The sequence below is a fragment of the Microcebus murinus genome, chromosome 1 (assembly GCF_040939455.1).
Source record: "Microcebus murinus isolate Inina chromosome 1, M.murinus_Inina_mat1.0, whole genome shotgun sequence".
NCBI classification, from domain to species: domain Eukaryota; kingdom Metazoa; phylum Chordata; class Mammalia; order Primates; family Cheirogaleidae; genus Microcebus; species Microcebus murinus.
In genome coordinates this window covers 63888237-63908566 of record NC_134104.1, presented here as the reverse complement: position 1 = coordinate 63908566, position 20330 = coordinate 63888237, and the positions used below count along the sequence as shown (strand labels likewise).

Below are 20330 nucleotides of genomic sequence, written 5' to 3'. Positions count from 1 at the left end.
AGTGACAGAGTGCCTTTAGTTAATATATAGGTTTAAAATATTCATAAAGTAGGTATTAAAACTAAATTAAATGATTGTAAAATTCATATGCAAAAAGGGTACAACCTTTTCTCTATAAAAGGAATCACTTCCTTGGAGAATGGCTGACTCCAGACATGGTGTAGACAGTATATAAATGAGCCTAAAGTATCTTGATTACCAGATATAAAGGAAGCAACCAGAGTTTATTAGGATTATATGAAAAGGACTCAGGAGCCAACATAAGGAGGCTTCTACTAGCCAAATCTGGAAATTTGTATAGTAATAAGAATAATAACTGCAGTGGACTGAAATACACTAAGTATAGTGAGACTAAAATAAATCACCATTAGAGTCATATAGGGAACCAGTTTATTTTAAAAACTGGTAAATAAAGAATCTAGCATTTGTACTGCCTTTTCTTACATATAGATGAGAATTTTCTCTTACGAAAGTATTCCAACTAATAAGTGGAAAAGGTATGCTTGACTAGCACCCATTTTGCAACAGTTAGTGAATTAACAAATTTAGGAATTGATAATCTATGGCTGTCAACATCTCAAAAAGCTCTCTTAACCGGACATTAAGTGCCTCCTAATGGCTTATCATAATATCACATAGGAAGTGTCTATGCCAGGGATTCAGACTTAAATCCTTTCAATTTCGTAGCTCTAACTACCAACCTGTGCGTGGTCAGAGAAAAAGATTACACAAAGATTAGCAAAACTAGACTGTGAAAAGCTCATAGGCACGCAAAGTGTCAGTTTTTGTTTAGAGGAGTGGTGGCAGTACAGTAAGACTTATTCTGCCAAGTAGTTATCTAACTACACTTATAAAACAGAAAAGTGGCTCAAAGATAATATGATAATGTATTATAAGACAAACAATATAAAAAATAAAATGGAATAACTGTATAATAACTATTTTAGCATATTTTTCCTATATAGAAAACAAGATAAACTTATAAATACACTACATGTCATATGATTTCAGTGAAGTCAAGGTTAAAGAGTTATTAAACATTTTTAAGTAGACAAAAATAGAAAATATACTTATTTTAGCTACAGAGAAGAATTGTTTTATTACTAAAATAACAGAAAATGAAAACCCATAGAAATATTTAATAGTAGTAGGATTGTTATTTCTAAGTTGTTAAACATGTTTAAAAATGTTATCTAGCAGAATATTTGACTATGTAAATAGACATGAAGAACAGAAGTTAATATGGGAAAGAAAAAAAGTCTATTCCTTCCAGAGATAAAAAGGGAAAAAGAATAAAGTTGTTTTGTAGAAGTTACGGTAGTGTTCACAGAGCCAGCTTGCCAGTGTACTTTATAGTTTACCTTAAGTAAAATTTTATTCAATTAGTGGAGAAGGGAATGGAAACTGACATTTACTGGAAATGTTCCCTGGTCTAGGACATTATACATTAGACCATGTTGGAACAATTATTTCTAGTTTTACAGATGAAGAAATGAAGAAATAGAGGTTCTGAGAGGTTAAGCAACTTGTATAAGCATCCAATGCTAAGTCTTCATAACTGGCTGCTCAGTGCCTAAAAATTATAAACTGATAAAAACAATTTTTTTTTTGTAATTAACATTTTCATTATTATTTAAGGTATTATATAACAAAATTAAATTTTTTGAGGACATAAGCAACAAATTATAGTCATCTATGCCATTTTCATTCCCTTATACTCTGTCTTCTTTGCAGAAAATTTGTTTTTATTCACTGAAATTCATTGTTAGAAATGGGATTCAGATTTATGATATGTAATTTTATTTTTAATCTAAAGAAAGAACAGCAGATTCTTAGCTTGGCATTTATGGATGCTCTCTGACTATAACTGTTCATAAAAAATGGAATGACTATTATTTATGGCTACTTAAAATTGCCTACATTAAGATCTTAAGCTCTTCTTTTTGTAGGGTAAACAAAGTCAGAAAGTTTAACAGAAATGGTTATGATTTGATTTGGTTTTAAAAGGACAAAATCCCACTTGTAATATCATAGGATCTTTGCTTTAATCTTTCTTTTATTCTTCTTCCTTTAGTACTACAAAGTGATCACTTATTACACTTACTGCAAGCTGACAGTGTCCAAATAGGATCTACAGTCATGACTATGCTTCAGAATATACTGCAGATCAACAGGTGACTTGGTTTTATAGAATGTTACTGATTTTTTTAATTTTTGATCTGTAGATTACTTGTTTTATTCTAGTTTTGCTAAAATTGATTGCATATGACTTTTATATAACACTTAAGCTGTATTACCATTGTATTTCAGAAAAAATTAATTTAAAATATTGTATAAGACTAGAAATTTATTATCAAATTGGTATCTTATCTCAGAGGTTAAGAAGATTTTTATCCCAAATCTCAGGCTTAGAGAAGAGAATTAATTCTATAGCTAAAGAAAAATATTGGGATCATAATGAAAAATGCTTAATCACATATTTTTTTAAATAAACTTCAAGCTCAGTATTGTGATAAGTGCTAAAGAAGGGTATAAAATAAGCAATAGACAATTTCTCAGGTTAAAATAGAAAGGCAGAGTATACACAATTGAAATATTTTATTCTTTCAGTTCAGTATAGATTTATTAAGCAGATACCATGTCTGTCATTGCATTTACAAAGTTGATTACAATACAAAACTTGTCGTCCAAGAGTTTACAGTAGAGTGGAACAGACACACACACATTATTATATTAAGTTACAATATTAAAGGTATATAAAAATGTTAGAGGAACTTCTAACCCAAACTGAGGGGTGATAGTTCCTAGAGAAAGTAACACCTTAGATGAAGCTTCAAGGATGATAAATTGATCAGGGAGAAAGAGGGGAAAGCAGGTATTTCCAGCCAGACATAATAACATAAGCAGAATGATAGAGATACAAAACAACTTGCTGAGGGTGAAAAGTAGATATAATTCATTATTGCTGGGACTTAAAATTTGATATAGGGAGCTGGCTAGCAAGTTCTGCAGAAAACTTATATGCTATATTAAGGAAACTAAGTCTTATGGGTAACAGCCATCATTGAAGATTTTTAAGGTAGATGAAAATGGTCAGATTACATTTCAGTTTTGTTACTCTGATGACTATGTAGAGGAAAGATTTAAGGGGGACAAAAGTCTGAACAAAAAAGGCAATTAGAAACAACCATAGTAAACCAAGTGAAATAATGAAATCTTGGCTTTGGACATTAGTACTTGAGGAATGGATTTTTTAAAATAATGAATTAAAATCATCAGGACTTCTATTTCTGATCAAGATTGAGTAATAGGGATGGATTTACTGACCCACCTGGGAAAAAAGGACAAAACCATAAAACATCAGTTTTTGAGAAACCAGACATCAGTCAGTGAAAGAAAGTGAGCCCAGAGAAAAAGAAAAAAAGCAAGGTGAACCTTACAGTTGCCCTGATTTATAGTATTTAGAGAGTTCCCAGGTTGTGGTATAGGGAGGGATATCTCAATCAGGATGAGTTGAAAAGATAGAGCTCAGAGTCTGGGGAGAAAAAAGGCTATACACTACACAAGACAGAACACCAGAGAAGAGAGAGTTACACACACAGAGAACCTCAGAGATCTGCAGAGGACTTCCTTCAAGTATTCAGTAGAGTACTGATCAGCATATATGTATGAGGAAACTACCCAATGTCAGGGAAAACAATAATCCAAAAGGAACAGTGCCAGATGCTCACACAGGGCCAGAATAGTGCATGTTGCCAAGAGCCAAACTGGAAAACCTTATAAATAATGGGTCATTAGGTAGAGTATTCAGGAAGGTTTTACCTCAGCAGGGGGTAATAATTAGCACTAGAATTCTATTCTGGACCATCCAAACAAATCATAGAGGCAAAACCCAAAAGGATCAAACTCTTTCCAACTAATGTAACTACATATCATTATTGAACCTGCCTACATCTTAAAATTTTTTTTTATTATAGGGTATACAAAGGCAGGAAGTTCTGCAAAAATGATTGTGGGCCGGGCGCGGTGGCTCACGCCTGTAATCCTAGCTCTCTGGGAGGCCGAGGCGGGCGGATTGCTCGAGGTCAGGAGTTCGAAACCAGCCTGAGCAAGAGCGAGACCCCGTCTCTACTATAAATAGAAACAAATTAATTGGCCAACTAATATATATAGAAAAAATTAGCCGGGCATGGTGGCGCATGCCTGTAGTCCCAGCTACTTGGGAGGCTGAGGCAGGAGGATTGCTTGAGCCAGGAGTTTGAGGTTGCTGTGAGCGAGGCTGACGCCACGGCACTCACTCTAGCCTGGGCAACAAAGTGAGACTCTGTCTCAAAAAAAAAAAAAAAAAAAAAAAAAAAATGATTGTGCTTTGATTTGGCTTTTAAAAGGATAAGAAAAATCCCACGTATGCCTCATATAATATTTGCTTTGTTCACTTTTTTTCTTTTCTGTTCCATTAGTACTACAAAGTGATCATTTCTTGCATTTGTTGCAAATTGATGATGTTTAGATAGAATCTACAGTCATGACTATGTTATAGAATATACTACCACTCATCAGATGATTTGGTTTTACAAAATGGTACTGATTTCTTAATTTTGTATCAGCCCCAATAAGATAAAATTCACAGCATCTTGCATGCAAATAAGCAAGAAAACAAGACCCAAAATGAGAAGAATTAGTTAATCAAGACTGATATATGTGTATCTATATATCGTATATGTACATATATATATATACACATATACATACACATACACTAGAATTAACAGACAAGGATATTAGGACAGTTATTATGACTGCATTCCATATATTCAAAAAGCTGAATAGAGACATGTATAAGTACCAAACTGAGCTTCTAGAGATGAAAACTATAATATCTGAGATGAAAAATACACTGGATGGGATTAATGACAGATTAACATTGCAGAAGATTAGTGAACTAATTTAAGGCATATCAGTAGAAACTATCTGACGTGAAATAGAAAAACGAATTAAAAAAAGAGGAAAGAAAAGCATATCAGTGAACTGTGGGACAACTTCAAACAGCCTTATTTAAGGTGTAATCAGCATACTTAAAGGAAGTAGTAGGGTCATAAAAAAAATTTGAAGAAATAATGGCTGATATTTTCCGAATTTGATGAAAACTATAAACTCACAGATTTGAAAAGCTCAAACCCCAAAGACAGTAAATATGAAGAAAATTCCACATGAAGGCACCTCATAATGAAAGTGCTCAAGACAGTGAATAAAGAGAAAAATCTTAAAGAGAAAACCCAACCAGAGTGGAAAAAACAGTATGTAGAGAAATGATAATAAGGATGATAGCAACTTTTTTATCAGAAACAACATAAGTAAAAAGAGAGTTCAGCAACATATTTAAAGTCCTAAAAGAAAAAAAAAACTGTCAAACTAAAATTTTATACCCAGCAGATATATATTTTTGAAAACAAAGGTGAAATGCTTTTTTAGAAATCACTAGCAGACTTACATTATAAGAATAGTTTTAGGAAGTCCTTTGGCCAGAAGGAAAGTGAATCTACATAAAAGAATGAAGACTATCAGAAGTGGTGATTACATAGGTAAGATTATTTTTCCTATTTTGTTATAATACTATCTATAATGTATTTGCCTATATGAAAATAATAATCTATTTGAGGATATAACATATGTATAAGTAGAATATATTCCAATAATAGCATAAAGGCTAGGAGAAAAGAAATGGAAATGCACTGTCATTAAGATTCTTACTCTATACGTGAAGTGGTGTAATGTCACTGTGACAAATGAATAAGACTGTAATAAGTTGAAATATATACTGTGAACCTTTAAGCAACCAATAAAATAACAAAACAAAGAATTTTAGTTAATAAGCCAACAAAGGCAATAAAAATGAATCATAAAAAAAAGAAGGCAGTAAAAAAAAAGGAGAAACTGAATAAAAGACAAATAAAAGCAAGTGGTACACTTAAACCTATCTATGTTAGATTAAATGATTGAAAAACCAAATTAAAAGACAGATTGACAGATTGGAATTTAAAAGGTGAGAGCCAATATATGCTATCTACCAGAAGTGCACCTTAAATATAAAAACACAAATAATTCAAAGTAAAAGGATGAAAAAAAGATATACTGTGCTAATACTAGACAAAAGAAAGTTGGAGTACCCATATAAATATGAGATAAGGAAAGTTTCAAAGCAGAGACTATTACCAGTGGGAAAAAATGTTATTTCAAAGTCATAGAGAAGTCAGTTCATCAAGGAGACATGTTTTATTGACCCAATAACAAAATAAATAAGCAAAAGTTGACAAGAACTATAAGGAGAAATAAATCCTCCATTACAGTGAACAACATCAACCAACTTGACCTGATTTATACTTTTAGAACATTCTACCACAAAACAACAAAATATACATTTATTTCAAATGCAAATGGAACATTTACAAAGATGGTCCATATTCTGGGCCATAAAACAAGTCTCAAGAAACTTAAAAGGATTAAGTCCTACAAAGTATGTTCTCTGGCCTCAATGGAATTAAGTTAGAAATCGATACTAAGATCTCTGAAAAGTCCCTAAGTATGTGATAAATAATAACACATGCTTAAACAACTGACAAGATGAAGAAATCAAAAGTGAAATTAGAAATTATTTTTAAATGAATGGAAACAAAACCACAACATAAGAGAATTTCTGGGATGCATCTTAATTAAGGCAGTACTTAGGGGAAAATTTATATTACTAACACCTATTTTAGAAAAAAAGAAAAATCTCTAATCTTTGACCTCAGCTTCTACTTAAGAAATTAGGAAAAGGGGGAAATAAACTCTCAGCAGAAGACAGAAAATGATAAAGATCAAAAGAGATATCAGTAAAATAATAAGCAAAAACAAGAGAGAATATAAACGATAAACTGGTTCTTTGAGAAGAAGAAACATGTAGCAAGAATGATCAGGAAAGGAAAAGAAAGAATACAAGTGACCAATATCAGGAATTAGAGAGGACATCACAACAGTCTACAGACATTAAAGATATCACAAGGGAATAATATGAACAACTTGCTTATAAATTTAACAGCTTAAATGAAATGGACAAGTTCTATGAAAGACGCAAACTACCAAAATCCATTCATGAAGCAATAGATAAACCCTAATGTATCCTACAGAGCTATAAACCATGAATTTGTAGCTAAAAACCTTCCCACAAAGAAAACTCTAGGTCGGGCTGACTTCTTCACTGGTAAATTCTACTAAACATTTAAGGAAGAAATAATACTCCTAAGCAAATTCTTCCAGAAAATTGAGAGGAGGAAATGCCTCCCAACTCATTTTATGAGGTCAGCATTACCTTGATACCAAAACCATACACATTATTAGAAAAGAAACTACTGATCAATATGCTTATTAACATAGATGCCAACATTCTAAGCAAAAGTTAAGCAAGTCAAATCCAATAATGTATTAAAAAGTTAATATATCGGCCGGGCGCTGTGGCTCACGCCTGTAATCCTAGCTCTTGGGAGGCCGAGGCGGGCGGATTGCTCAAGGTCAGGAGTTCAAAACCAGCCTGAGCAAGAGCGAGACCCCGTCTCTACTATAAATAGAAAGAAATTAATTGGCCAACTGATATATATATAAAAAATTAGCCGGGCATGGTGGCGCATGCCTGTAGTCCCAGCTACCTGGGAGGCTGAGGCAGTAGGATCACTCCAGCCCAGGAGTTTGAGGTTGCTGTGAGCTAGGCTGACGCCACGGCACTCACTCTAGCCTGGACAACAAAGCGAGACTCTGTCTCAAAAAAAAAAAAAAAAAAAAAAAAAGTTAATATATCATGAGTTAAGTCTGGTTTATCCCAGGATTCAGGGATTGTTTAATATTCTAAAATCAATCAACATAACCCATTGCTTCAACAAACTGAAAATGAAAAACCATATTATCATATCAATAGATACAGAAAAAGCTTTTGACAAAATCTACCATTCACTACTGATTTTAATAAAAATAAAAAACCTCTTAGCAAAGGAGTAATAGAAGGGAACCTCCCCAGCCTGATGAAGGACATCTAGAAAAAAACTGCAGCTAATATCATACTTAATGGTAAAATGCTATGTGTTTCCTAATAAGATAAGGAAGAAGACAAGGATGTCCACTCTGACCACTTCTGTTCAACATTGTACTAGAGGTTCTAGCCAGTGCAGTCAAACATGAAAAATTATTCATAAGGGCCAGGCACGGTGGCTCACACCTATAATCCTAGCACTCTGGTAGGCCGAAGTGGGAGGATCGCTCAAGGTCAGGAGTTCGAAACCAGCCTAAGCAAGAGCAAGGCCCTGTCTCTGCTAAAAGTAGAAAGAAATTTATTGGCCAACTAATATATATAGAAAAAAATTAGCTGGGCATGATGGCGCTTGCCTGTAGTCCCAGCTACTCGGGAGGCTGAGGCAGAAGGATTGCTTGAGCCCAGGAGTTTGAGGTTGCTGTGAGCTAGGCTGATGCCACGGCACTCTAGCCCAGGCAAAAAGTGAGACTCTGTCTCATTAAAAAAAAAAAAAGAAAAGAAAGAAAGAAAATTATTCATAAAAGAAAGGAAGAAATAAAACTTTCTGTATTCAGAGATGACAATGTAATCTATGTGGAAAATCCAAAAACTAGTAAGTGACTTTAGCAAGGGTAGTAGGACACAAAATCAGTATAAAAATATAAATTGAATTTTTATATCTCTCAATTAACATTCAGAAATTGATATTTTTAAAAATTACAATTACCAATAGCATAAGCAATATAAAATGTATAGGATTAAATCTAACAGATATAAAAGGCCTGTTCACTGAAAACTATAAGACATTGCTGATAATTTAAGAATATATAAATAAATGGAAAGATACACCCTGTCATATACTTTAAACACAATCCCAGTCAAAATCCTGTTTTTATAGAAATTGATAAGCTGATTCTATAATTCATATGAAAATCAAAGGATTAAAATAGCCTAGCCAACTTTGAAAATGAAGAACAAAGTTGGAGAAGTATACTTAATGTTAAGACTTATTTATAAAGCTACAGTAATTAAGACAGTATGGTATTAATAAAAAGATATACAAATATATCAGTATAACAATTGAGTCAGAAATATATTCACACATATATGGATAATTGATTTTCAGCAGAGGTATAAAGGTCATTCAATGGAAAAAGGATAATCTTTTTAAATGATGATGGGACAATTGGCTGTATCAATATGCAAATAAAAGAATTTTTTATATACCTCTCAACATATACAAAAATTAGCTCAAAATGAATCAAGACCTAAATGTAAAACTTAAAGTATAAAACTTCTTGAAGAAAAATAGTCTGGGTGTCATAGCTCATTCCTGCAATCCCAGCATTTTGTGAGGCCGAGGCGGGAGGATCACTTGAGGCCAGGAGTTAAAGACTAGTTTGGGAAACATAATAAAACCATGACTCTACAAAAAATAAAAAGAATTAACCAGGTGTGGTGGTGCACCTGTAGTCCTAGCTGCTTGGGAGACGGAGGCGGGAGACTCACCTGAGCCCAGGTGATCGAGGTTGCAGTGAACTATGACTGCACTACTGTACACCAGCCTGGGTGACAGAGCAAGATCATATTCCTTAAAAAAGAAAAAAAAAAGAAGAAAAGGAAAACAGTATAAAATTCTGTGATCTTAGGTAGAGCAAAACTTTCTTAGATTCTTACATAGACAACTAAGGAAAATCTATAAAATAAGAAATGATTTAGACTATATTAGACTTCATCATAAAAGGATAAGAAAAGACTTTATTAAAATTTTTAAAGTCTGTTCTTCAAAAGATGCTTTTAATGAACTAAAAAAGACAAAACACAGGCTGGATGAAAATGTTTTCAAAGTATATATTAATATCTTATTAAGTACTTGTATCCAGAATATAGGAAGAACTGTCAAATTTTAATAATAAAAAAATTCAAAAAATAGAAGATGTGGACACTTCATGAAAGAAGATATATGGGTGGGAAATAAGCACATGAAAAGATGTGCAGCAACATTAATCAGTAGGAAGATACCACTGCACACCTGATAAATGGCTAAAATTTAAAACACTGACCCAAGTATTGAACTGGATCTCTCTTCACTACTGGTAGAAGTGTAAAATAGTACAATCACTCTGGAAACTAGTTTGGAAATTTCTTAACAAGTTAATATATACCATATTATCCATCCATTCTATTCCACACCTACCATATAATTCATCCATTCCACTCTGTATATGGAAATGAAAATATCCATACAAAGCTATGTACACTAATGTTCATAGCAACTTTATTTGTAATAGTTGAAAACTAGAAACAACTCAAATGTCCATTCACAAGTGAATAAACTGGTAAATTCATATAATATTAATAATATACTACTCAGCAATAACCAGTAATGAACTGTTCATATATGTGACAACATAGATGAATATAAGCATAATTGTGCTGAGTGAAAGAAGCCAGGCAAAAAAAGAATACATACTATAGGATTCTATTTATATAAAATTCTATAAAATACAAATCAATTTATAGTGGCAGAAAGATCACTGGTGGCCTGGGGGTAGAGAGATAGGAAGGGAAAGAAGAGAGGAACTATAGTGAAGTACAAGGAAACTTTGGGGGATGATGGATATATTCATTTTCTTGTTTTGTGTTGGTGAAATATTTCAAACTAATCAAATTGTATGCTTTAAATATGTACAGTTATAGACCAATAATACTTTTAAAAAGCTATTAAAAGTAAAAATCAGGATTAGTGTTTTGATATGGGATAAAAGGTGCAATTAGGTATGACACTAAGTTTTCTATATTGGTGGTATGTGAAATATATAAAAAGTTGGTTTTGTAAGACATAATGAATTAAATGTTATGTTGAGCATAGGTAGTTCAACAGGCGGTAAAATGTGTCCATACAAAGACTTATACAGAAATGTTCATAGAAGTTTTATTTGTAATAACCAAGGACTAGAAATGACTCAAATGTCCATCAAATGAATAGATAAACTGACTTCTGGAAGGGACTCTGGACTAGAGTTAGAGATTTACAAATCAGCTTTTAAGTGATAGTAGAAAACATAAGTGAAGATGAGATCAGTGGGAAATATGAATAGAAAGAGAAAAGAAAGACCTTGAAAATGGAGTCCTGGGGAATAACCTTTTAGGGATATAATGGGGAAGGGAGCTTATGGAGAAGACTGAGAAAGAATGGTTAGAAAAGTATGGTTGAAGGGGAGAGCAAAAGAATTTTTTATCATAGAAGCAGGGTAGGTAGAGAGTATCAGCTACAAATAGGTGTAGGAAAATAAGCATTTAGTGATATATATGTGACTTGACATTTAGGAAGTTATATTGATGAAATGAACTTATTAAGGGACATATATTGAAGTAGTGAGGGAAGAAAAAAGATGCAATGGTTTGAGAAATGAGTGGGTGGGAAGGAAGTAGAGACAGGGAAGTTTGGATTAGAAGAGAGGCAGAAAAATAAGATGGTAGTTAGTGGTATATAGAGGATGTTTTTAGAATTAGGAAAATAAAGAGCATTTAAAAGTATTTGAGGCCGGGCGCGGTGGCTCACGCCTGTAATCCTAGCACTTTGGGAGGCCGAGCCGGGCGGATCGCTCAAGGTCAGGAGTTCGAAACCAGCCTGAGCGAGACCCCGTCTCTACCAAACATAAAAAGGAATTAATTGACCAACTAAAAATATATATACAAAAAATTAGCCGGGCATGGTGGCGCATGCCTGTAGTCCCAGCTACTCGGGAGGCTGAGGCAGTAGGATCGCTGAGCCCAGGAGATTGAGGTTGCTGTGAGCCAGGCTGACGCCACGGCACTCACTCTAGCCTGGGCAATAAAGTGAGACTCTGTCTCAAAAAAAAAAAAAAAAAAAAAGTATTTGAATTAGTGTATTATAGTATAACATAAACTCTTGGTGGGATACGGAGTAAAGAAGTAATCAGATTGGGATAGGGATATCTGTGGGAGGCTTTCTGCAATAAACATAGTTTTGACCTGATTTTGAATGGTGTGGTAACATTGAATGATGCAGAGGAAAGAGTGAGCATCCTAAGCGTAGGCAATAGCATAAGAGCCAAGGTGGCACAGAAATAGGCATCACAAAGATTCCCACCTATTTTGATTGGATGACCTTCAGAGCCTTAACCCTAAGATTTTAAAATGTAGAATAGGGTGCCGAAATCTTTTTCTCATAGCAAAGTCATTTTGGTCTCTGCTAAAGTGTAGTTTTCAAAACTAAAACATGAGTCTTGTGCCAATATGAAATTTAACTGGTCAAATTTTTATTTAATTCATTAATTAAAGAGGGAACTAGTTAAGATGTTTATATAGGTTCAAAGGAGAATTTAGGGAGCGTGGATTTATAGAGTTGGTTTCTCAAAGAATACAGAATGAATTTGCTAATAGATTAAAAATTGTTAATAGAAAAAAAAAGACTTTAATATATTATAAAGCAATGTATAATAGCCTCTAAAATGACCTTTTCTACTGGATAGGAATCATTTGCATTGCTGCTGAATAAAAGTATTTGCATTACTCTCAGATAAGTGTCAATTGGTATTATCAGTTTTCTACCAGTCAACCTCTATTTTTACAGAATCATAGAATAATAGTAAGTAGAAAGTCAAACAGAGGTACACACCCTAGAACATCACATACTTCTTAAGAGGATGAGTAAAAGGACACTAGGTAATGCCTTTTGACTATTTCTAAGTTTTAGATAGTTTTTCATGACATCATTAATGCAAGATGAAGTTGTTAGTATAATGAAGGAAATATCAAAGGAAATATAAAGTTCTTCCTATATTAACCACATGATGATTGAATTTCTATAACATTTTTATCTTCATGCATATTTAACAATCATGTACTTGTCTTGTGATTGATTTTACTTTTATTGTTGCCTTGAAGCTTTTGAATCATCTGTCAATTGATATATTGCACATTTATCTTTTCTCCTTCCTTTGATTGAAGGCTTCTGTGAGGAAAGGGCCTTCAGCTACTTTGTATTCTCTATTATACCTATCATGGTACCTTGCACATAGTAGGAATTAAGTAAATATTAAGTGACTTAATATGATATATTCTCGGAACCAAGCTAAATGTTTTTAACCCTTTGCACATACTTGCTTTTTTTCTCATTATCCACTTGACATTATGCACACTTGACATCCAAGTGCAAAGGGTTAAAAATGGTTATCTTCTTGGATCAAGCCACAGTCAGAAAGGAAGTTATTAAATCTTTTACTTTAAATTTGTTTTGGTACATATACATCAATTAGTAATGGTATTTTTTTTGAAAATTTTATTCTATTAGTGGTGATTTACTCAGAATAGAAGGAAAAATCCTGCATTCAATTTTAAATGAAGTTGTTTTCAAGCTTTTGTCAACTAGTCCAGTCATAAGAAATACTGCTGCAAAACTCCTACTGTTGATGATTGAATCCCATCAAGAAATTTTGATTTTACTGAGACTAAGTGCCTGCTACAAAGGTAGTGTATGCATTCTTTCTTTTCTTGGGATTCTCAAAAAGAAAATTTTTATTGACAGTTTATGAAAAACAAAATTCTTATATTTTGAAAAGTAAATAACTAAACTGTGTAGATAAAACTTTATCATAACAAATACCAATTCAGAACAATGTCTTTATGTAATCAAGCTATCCTCATATCTTAACAGATGGCATGTGGTAGGTACTTGGATGAGGTTACAATAAATATTTACTCTCTCTCTGACAAAAAGGTTGTGCATTGAATATACCATATAGTGTAATAAATAAAAAATGACCCAAAAGAACAGTGACTTTATCAAGACTAGCTTTAGTGGAAAAAATAGAGCTGTGTGTGAGAGGTTGACAGCTCTTTTGGTCTTTATATCAATGAATAATCACTGTGCAACTCCTTCACTGCCTTTCCTCAAAAACAAAACAAAACAAAAAAAAATTGCCTTACATACAAAATCAAACACATAGGTGAATAAAAAGTCAGAAATTTTAAGGATGAAAGGACTCAGTGTATTACCATTCTCATATAATAGCTTTCATTTAATTGCACACTTACCCTGTATTAAACACTGTTCTACATACTTTACATTGATTAAAGTATTTAATCTTTATATTATCACAAGTTTATGGGATAGATACTCTTATCTTCATTTTATAGATATAGAAACAGAGGCATGGAAAAATTAGGTAATTTAACCAAGATCACACAGGTAGTATATGTCTTTTTAATTGCTAAGCAAAGTTAAATGTTAACTTTGTTTTATTTCTTTGCTAATCAGAGCCATGTATTAATTTTAATCTATTTTTCTTATTCAACGTGGTCAAGAAATGGGTTTCTTATTAATATATGGTTATGCTATCTGGGATTTTTAAAAGATTAGAATTTAATATAATACATTTAATACCTAAGCAATTAGGATAGACTTTATCATTCATGATGATTTGAAAGACACTATAGTAAACTTACATTGCATTAGTCATTGCTGCAGACGTTATAATTACTTTATTAATATGTATTGCAGGAATAGAGAGGGAGAGAAAGTGCTAGTAATAGAACTCTTTAGTTGACATTGTACCAGATACACATTTTTCAGTTCTATAATTGGATTCCTACAGAAATGTGCATATCTAACAGAATTCATTATAAAGGAATTTTACCTTAATCCTTCTCCCTTTCTTTGATTTTTATCTCAATAGCAGAACTTACTCAGGTTCCTCAAAATATTTTACAGTTGTTAATACTGGTGAGAACTTGGGTCTTGAAGAAAGTAGGAGGCATGGAAACATCCAAATAGTGGCTTCCCCAATTGTACGCTACAAGCCATTTTACCTTACTTTACTTTACCTTACCTTTTTGTATTTATATTGAATGTGTACATTACAATACATCATTCCAACATCCCTTGGAAATAGTATTTACTTTGTACTTTTTACTACTACTATGTATTATTTGGGGATGAAAATGACTATCCTAGTGTTATAGCACTTCTCCTATAATACTTACTCAGGAACATAATGATTTGCCCAAAATTACATATGTTACTGTATGTTTATATTTAATAATAACATCCATCTCTTAACAGTGACTACTAATAGCCTGCTTAAGTGCTCCCACACAGTAGATATTTACTGAGTATGTGCTTATAATAATTTATCTTTAAAATGTTTCAATTTAAGGTATTTATGTTCAAACAAAAAAAATTATCACTGCTCTTTGACTTACCACAATGATTCTACTCCCCTCTTTTTTTTTTTTTTTTTTTTTTTTTTGAGACAGAATCTCGCTTTGTTGCCCAGGCTAGAGTGAGTGCCATGGCATCAGCCTAGCTCACAGCAACCTCACACTCCTGAGGCTCAAGCAATCCTCCTGCCTCAGCCACCCGAGTACCTGGGACTACAGGCATGCGCCACCATGCCCGGCTAGTTTTTTCTATATATATTAGTTGGCCAATTAATTTCTTTCTATTTGTAGTGGAGATGGGGTCTCGCTCTTGCTCAGGCTGGTTTTGAACTCCTGACCTCGAGCAATCCGCCCACCTCGGCCTCCCAGAGTGCTGGGATTACAGGCGTGAGCCACCTCGCCCAGCCGACTCCCCTCTTTTTTTAAAATAAAATGTCTAGGCTGGGTGTGATGGCTCACGCCTGTAATCCTAGCTCTCTGGGAGGCCAAGGCAGGCGGATTGCTCGAGTTCAGAAGTTAGAAACCAGCCTGAGCAAGAGCGAGACCCCGTCTCTACTATAAATAGAAAGAAATTAATTAGCCAACTAATATATATATAGAAAAAATTAGCCGGCCATGGTGGTGCATGCCTGTAGTCCCAGCTACTTGGGAGGCTGAGGCAGAAGGATTGCTTGAGCCCAGGAGATTGAGGTTGCTGTGAGCTAGGCTGATGCCATGGCACTCACTCTAGCCTGGGCAACAAAGTGAGACTCTGTCTCACAAAAAAAAAAAAAAAGAAAAAGAAAATGTCTAGACAGATTTTTGTATAAGATCTCATAAGTGATCATGCAAGAATTCCCAGGAGGAGAAAAAAGACCTCACCCTTAGAAGTCTTCGAGGAAGGGACAAAGAAAAATCATCTTGTTGTTTTCATTTGTTTCTAACACAGACTTTTAAACATCAAATTAATACTGTTTAAGGCCAAGGGTGGTGGCTCACACCTGTAATCCTAGCACTTTGGGAGGCCAAAGTGGGAGAATCGCTCAAGGTCAGGAGTTTGAGACTAGCCTGAGCAAGAGTGAGACCCGTCTCTACTAAAAATAGAAAGAAATTAATTGACCAACTAAAAATATATAGAAAAAATTAGCCGGGCATGGTGGTGCATGCCTGTAGTCCTAGCCACTTGGGAGGCTGAGGCAGGAGGATCACTGGAATCCAGGAGTTTGAGGATATCTTATATTAATAGTTGTACCCTTTGTTATTCCATTTCAGGACTCAGAAATCTACTAAGTAAACAGGAAACTGAGACAGAATTTAGTCAAGAACTTAAACAGCTCGTTGGCCTTTTAAGCCCTAAAGTCTATGATGAAGTAGAAGAGCAGGTATTAAATTACAAAAATAATTTGCATGATATTTGCTAACTGTGTTAAACCTCAGTATTCTTCCATGTTCCTTGCTTTCTTTCTCTTAACACTTCAAGCAAAATGCTTCATATAAAAATAGAAATATCTTTGAAGATTTTTCTATCTCACTGCCATTCAGCCTACTCACAAAAATAATTTCAGTCTTCCATTTATACCTGTTTATAGACACTACCACATCAATTTTTTTTTCAGAATTTCTCATGAAATTCCCATCTCTGATGTTTACCTTCTTTTTTATAGGCTATTTAAACTTTTTTTGTTGTTTTATTCCAAAAATATTTCTAATGTAGCAAACTGTATTTATGGTCACTTATGACCAGCCTTCTTATTCTTTGAGATATAACAATAATGCTTTTTCCTATACGTAAGAAATGGTATTAATAAAAATTATTTAAAAGTTTGAGGTAGCAAGTTACAGATTATCATACTGCCCCTCGTATACTCAAAATGGTGACTGTAGATACCCCATTCCAATAGAAAGAGGTGTATAACTTTCTGATTTGCAGATGAAGACTTAAATATGGAAAACAGATTTAAATCTAAAATGACTAAAGAAATTTTTTAATTTAAAAGGCAATGAGTATATTGTATATCCAAAATCCAAAACCAAAAATAAAAATATAAGCAGGAACCATGAAAAGAAATCCAGCTAGGCAGTAGAATGAGGGGAAGGAAGAAAGCAGAGGAAAAGGGAATTCCCTACTTTTGCGTATGAACCTTCATGAGTCTCAGACTAATCTCAAAACTATGCATATGCTGGATAGACAGAAAATAGCATATCAAAAGCTTATGGAACTAAGCAGATTTGAACAACCACCTACAAAAGGTCAACAGAGCTCATAGTCTGAACCTATAGACTGATTGCCTGTTAAATAAAAATAGTAACATATTAGCTCAAAATAGGTCATGAAAGGTTAGGCCAAACTATGAAATCTTTGAAAAGGAAATAGAAGTAAGATTAGTTAGGGAGAATTTGGATCCAACTAGACTATAACTTGAATATGTTCTAAATATTGCCTACCTGAGCCTAGCATACCTCCTTTGGGATGTGAGGTTTAATATTCTTAGTCCTTCTCTGTCCTGAACTTGTGAACTCGATGTTGCCACCTACCCATCCTGTTAGAGAGAGAGATTAATACTTTCCCTGGCCTAATATTTTTAGAGATAAACTTTTAAAAACAACTTTCTTAGACATGTCTCTAAATTATCTCTGGCTTTTAATTTCAGAAACTACATCAAGCAGCTTGCTTGATTCAAGCTTATTGGAAGGGTTTTCAGACTAGAAAAAGATTAAAGAAGCTTCCATCTGCTGTGATTGCTTTACAAAGGGGTTTCAGGTAAAAAAAAAAAAAGAAAAAAGAAAAGAAAATTTGATGAGGGGTATTATACTCTGAATCTTACTAGAGTACAGTTGAATTGAAACTTAGGTGATATTTTTTTTCAATTTTCTAATATGTTTCCTTTTTGTTTTCATTATTGTTCCATATGTTTCTAAGTACCAACACTCCAGTAATGAAATGTGTTTTCAAAATAAAGGATATAAGTCAGGAACATGATGTGTCAAATACACAATCTTATCTACTTAAGATTTCTATGTGGACCAACCCTACAGAGGGAGCCAATAATAATTGTATTATTGAACCCTCAAAATGAACAGCTGTCATAGTTGTTTATATATGATTATGATAAAAATATGTATGAGTATATAAAGGTTTAAGTATGTTTTTTTTTTTAGAGACAGAGTCTCGCGTTGTTACCCAGCTTACCGTGAGTGCCATGGTGTCAGCCTAGCTCACAGCAACCTCAAACTCCTGGGCTCAAGCAATCCTACTGCCTCAGCCTCCCAAGTGGCTGGGACTAGAAGCATGTGCCATCATGCCTGGCTAATTTTTTCTATATATATTAGTTGGCCAATTAATTTCTCTGTATTTATAGTAGATATGGGGTCTCACTCTTGCTCACAGGCTGGTTTCGAACTCCTGACCTCAAGCAATCCTCCCGCCTTGGCCTCCCAGAGTGCTAGGATTACAGGTGTGAGCCACTGCACCCAGCCAAGGTTTAAGTATGTTAACCTGATTTTCCTGAGCAAATGTGGCATGGATGGGTATGGTCATTGGGATAGCACATAGTATCTAGGCATGGTCATGCCTGTAATCCTAGAACTCTGGGAGGCTGAGGTGGAGGATTGCTTGAGCCCAAGAGTTTGAGACCAGCCTGAGCAAGAACAAGACCCTGTCTCTACTAAAAATACAAATTTAGCTGAGCATTATAGCGTATACTTTAGTCCCAGCTACTCAGGAGGCTGGGGCAGGAGGATCACTTGAGCCCAGGAGTTTGAGGTTGCAGTGAGCTACAATAATATCACTGCACTTTACTCAGGATGACAGAGCAAGAGTCTGTCTCAAAAAAAAAAAAAAAAAAGACATAGTTTTTTTATTTACCTCTGTTTCAAGTGGATAGAAAATAAAATACTGAAGACATGGTCCACTTTCTGATATGACTGACCTGTCCAGATTCTTAGAGCTGACAGAAAGAACAAAACAAAAAAAAAAATGACTTAGCTTTTAAGTTGTTTTGATAAAGTAGAGCCATCTCAGAGATGACTTTTCATGCAGCCTAACTTAAAGCCAAGTTCTTAAAATGAAATTGGCATTTTACAGAAGTCAGTTTTTTAAAGAAAACTGAAACTATTCTTTTAATAACTGCAGCTGTGTTTCTCAGTTATAAAAACATTTTAAAATAGCTCTAGGGTTCAAAATATTAATAACAAGTTGTCACAGGGTTGAAGACAGTGAAGTCACTCTGGCTAACTGTGTCCCTTAGTGGATTTCCTATTCATTGATGAAAGTTTTCTTTAGGGAAGACTTAAAGATAAATCATAAATATTATTGGGCATAAATATTGTTGTTAGCAAAGTAAAGTATTAATTTTTTAAAGAGTATCAAGTGCATAGTATATGTCAGGGGGTGGATTGAATTTGTATCATACTTTAGCAACTTAACTAAATGACCTTGGACAAGTTGCCCACCTCTTTTAGACTCAAATTTCTAATCTGTAAAATGGGAATAATAGTTTATATAACTCAAAATATTGAGAGAACATAAGATTCGAGATAACAAAAGTTTTTAGCATATTACCTGGCACTTAGAAAATTGTAGGAGGAAAGAAATATAAATGGCACATTTTCTGTCCTTGAAAATTTATAGATCTAGTCAAACAGATGTATTAAATAAATAGTACTCATGAGAGGCAAGGCATGTATTATTCATCTAGCATTGCTCTTAGTTTATTGGCAATCTTACAAGCTGTTTCTTAAAAAAAAAAAATTTTTTTTTAAAGCATTTCTGTGGTCAAATAAATTTGGGAAATACTGAGTATTTTTTGAGTCACAGTGTATATTCTTCTGTTCAAAAGAGTCTGAGGTGTTCTTGGTATTGCCCTCTGTGGTGAACTCAGATAGAGTAATTACTTTTAGATTCTACCTGCTGTCATCCTCAGCTATCTAGCCTCTTAACATTTAAAGATACCCCCTACCATGGATTCAGACCTTTAAGGTTTAGTTGCCAGATTTTCCCATTTATTTATCTTTCAGAATTAAAATCTTTCTTTAAAAGTATCCCAAAATTATAGATTTTGTCCACTTAGAATTATACCTATGGAATCTAATTGATATTGCACTATTTTAAAATAGAAATTCCGTT

The 20330-nt window shown here is 33.8% G+C and overlaps 1 protein-coding gene across 2 annotated transcripts in view; it reads left to right on the top strand.

Moving 5' to 3' along the window:
* The window catches only part of IQCB1 (IQ motif containing B1), a 60746-nt gene that overhangs the window by 19984 nt on the left and 20432 nt on the right, over window positions 1–20330 (top strand). For both annotated transcript variants that reach the window (XM_012780520.2, XM_012780519.2), the window contains exons 7-10: window positions 2075–2174; window positions 13359–13534; window positions 16478–16587; window positions 17857–17966. In XM_012780520.2, coding sequence (XP_012635974.1) covers window positions 2075–2174; window positions 13359–13534; window positions 16478–16587; window positions 17857–17966 — 496 coding nt within the window. The remainder of the gene's footprint in view (window positions 1–2074; window positions 2175–13358; window positions 13535–16477; window positions 16588–17856; window positions 17967–20330) is intronic.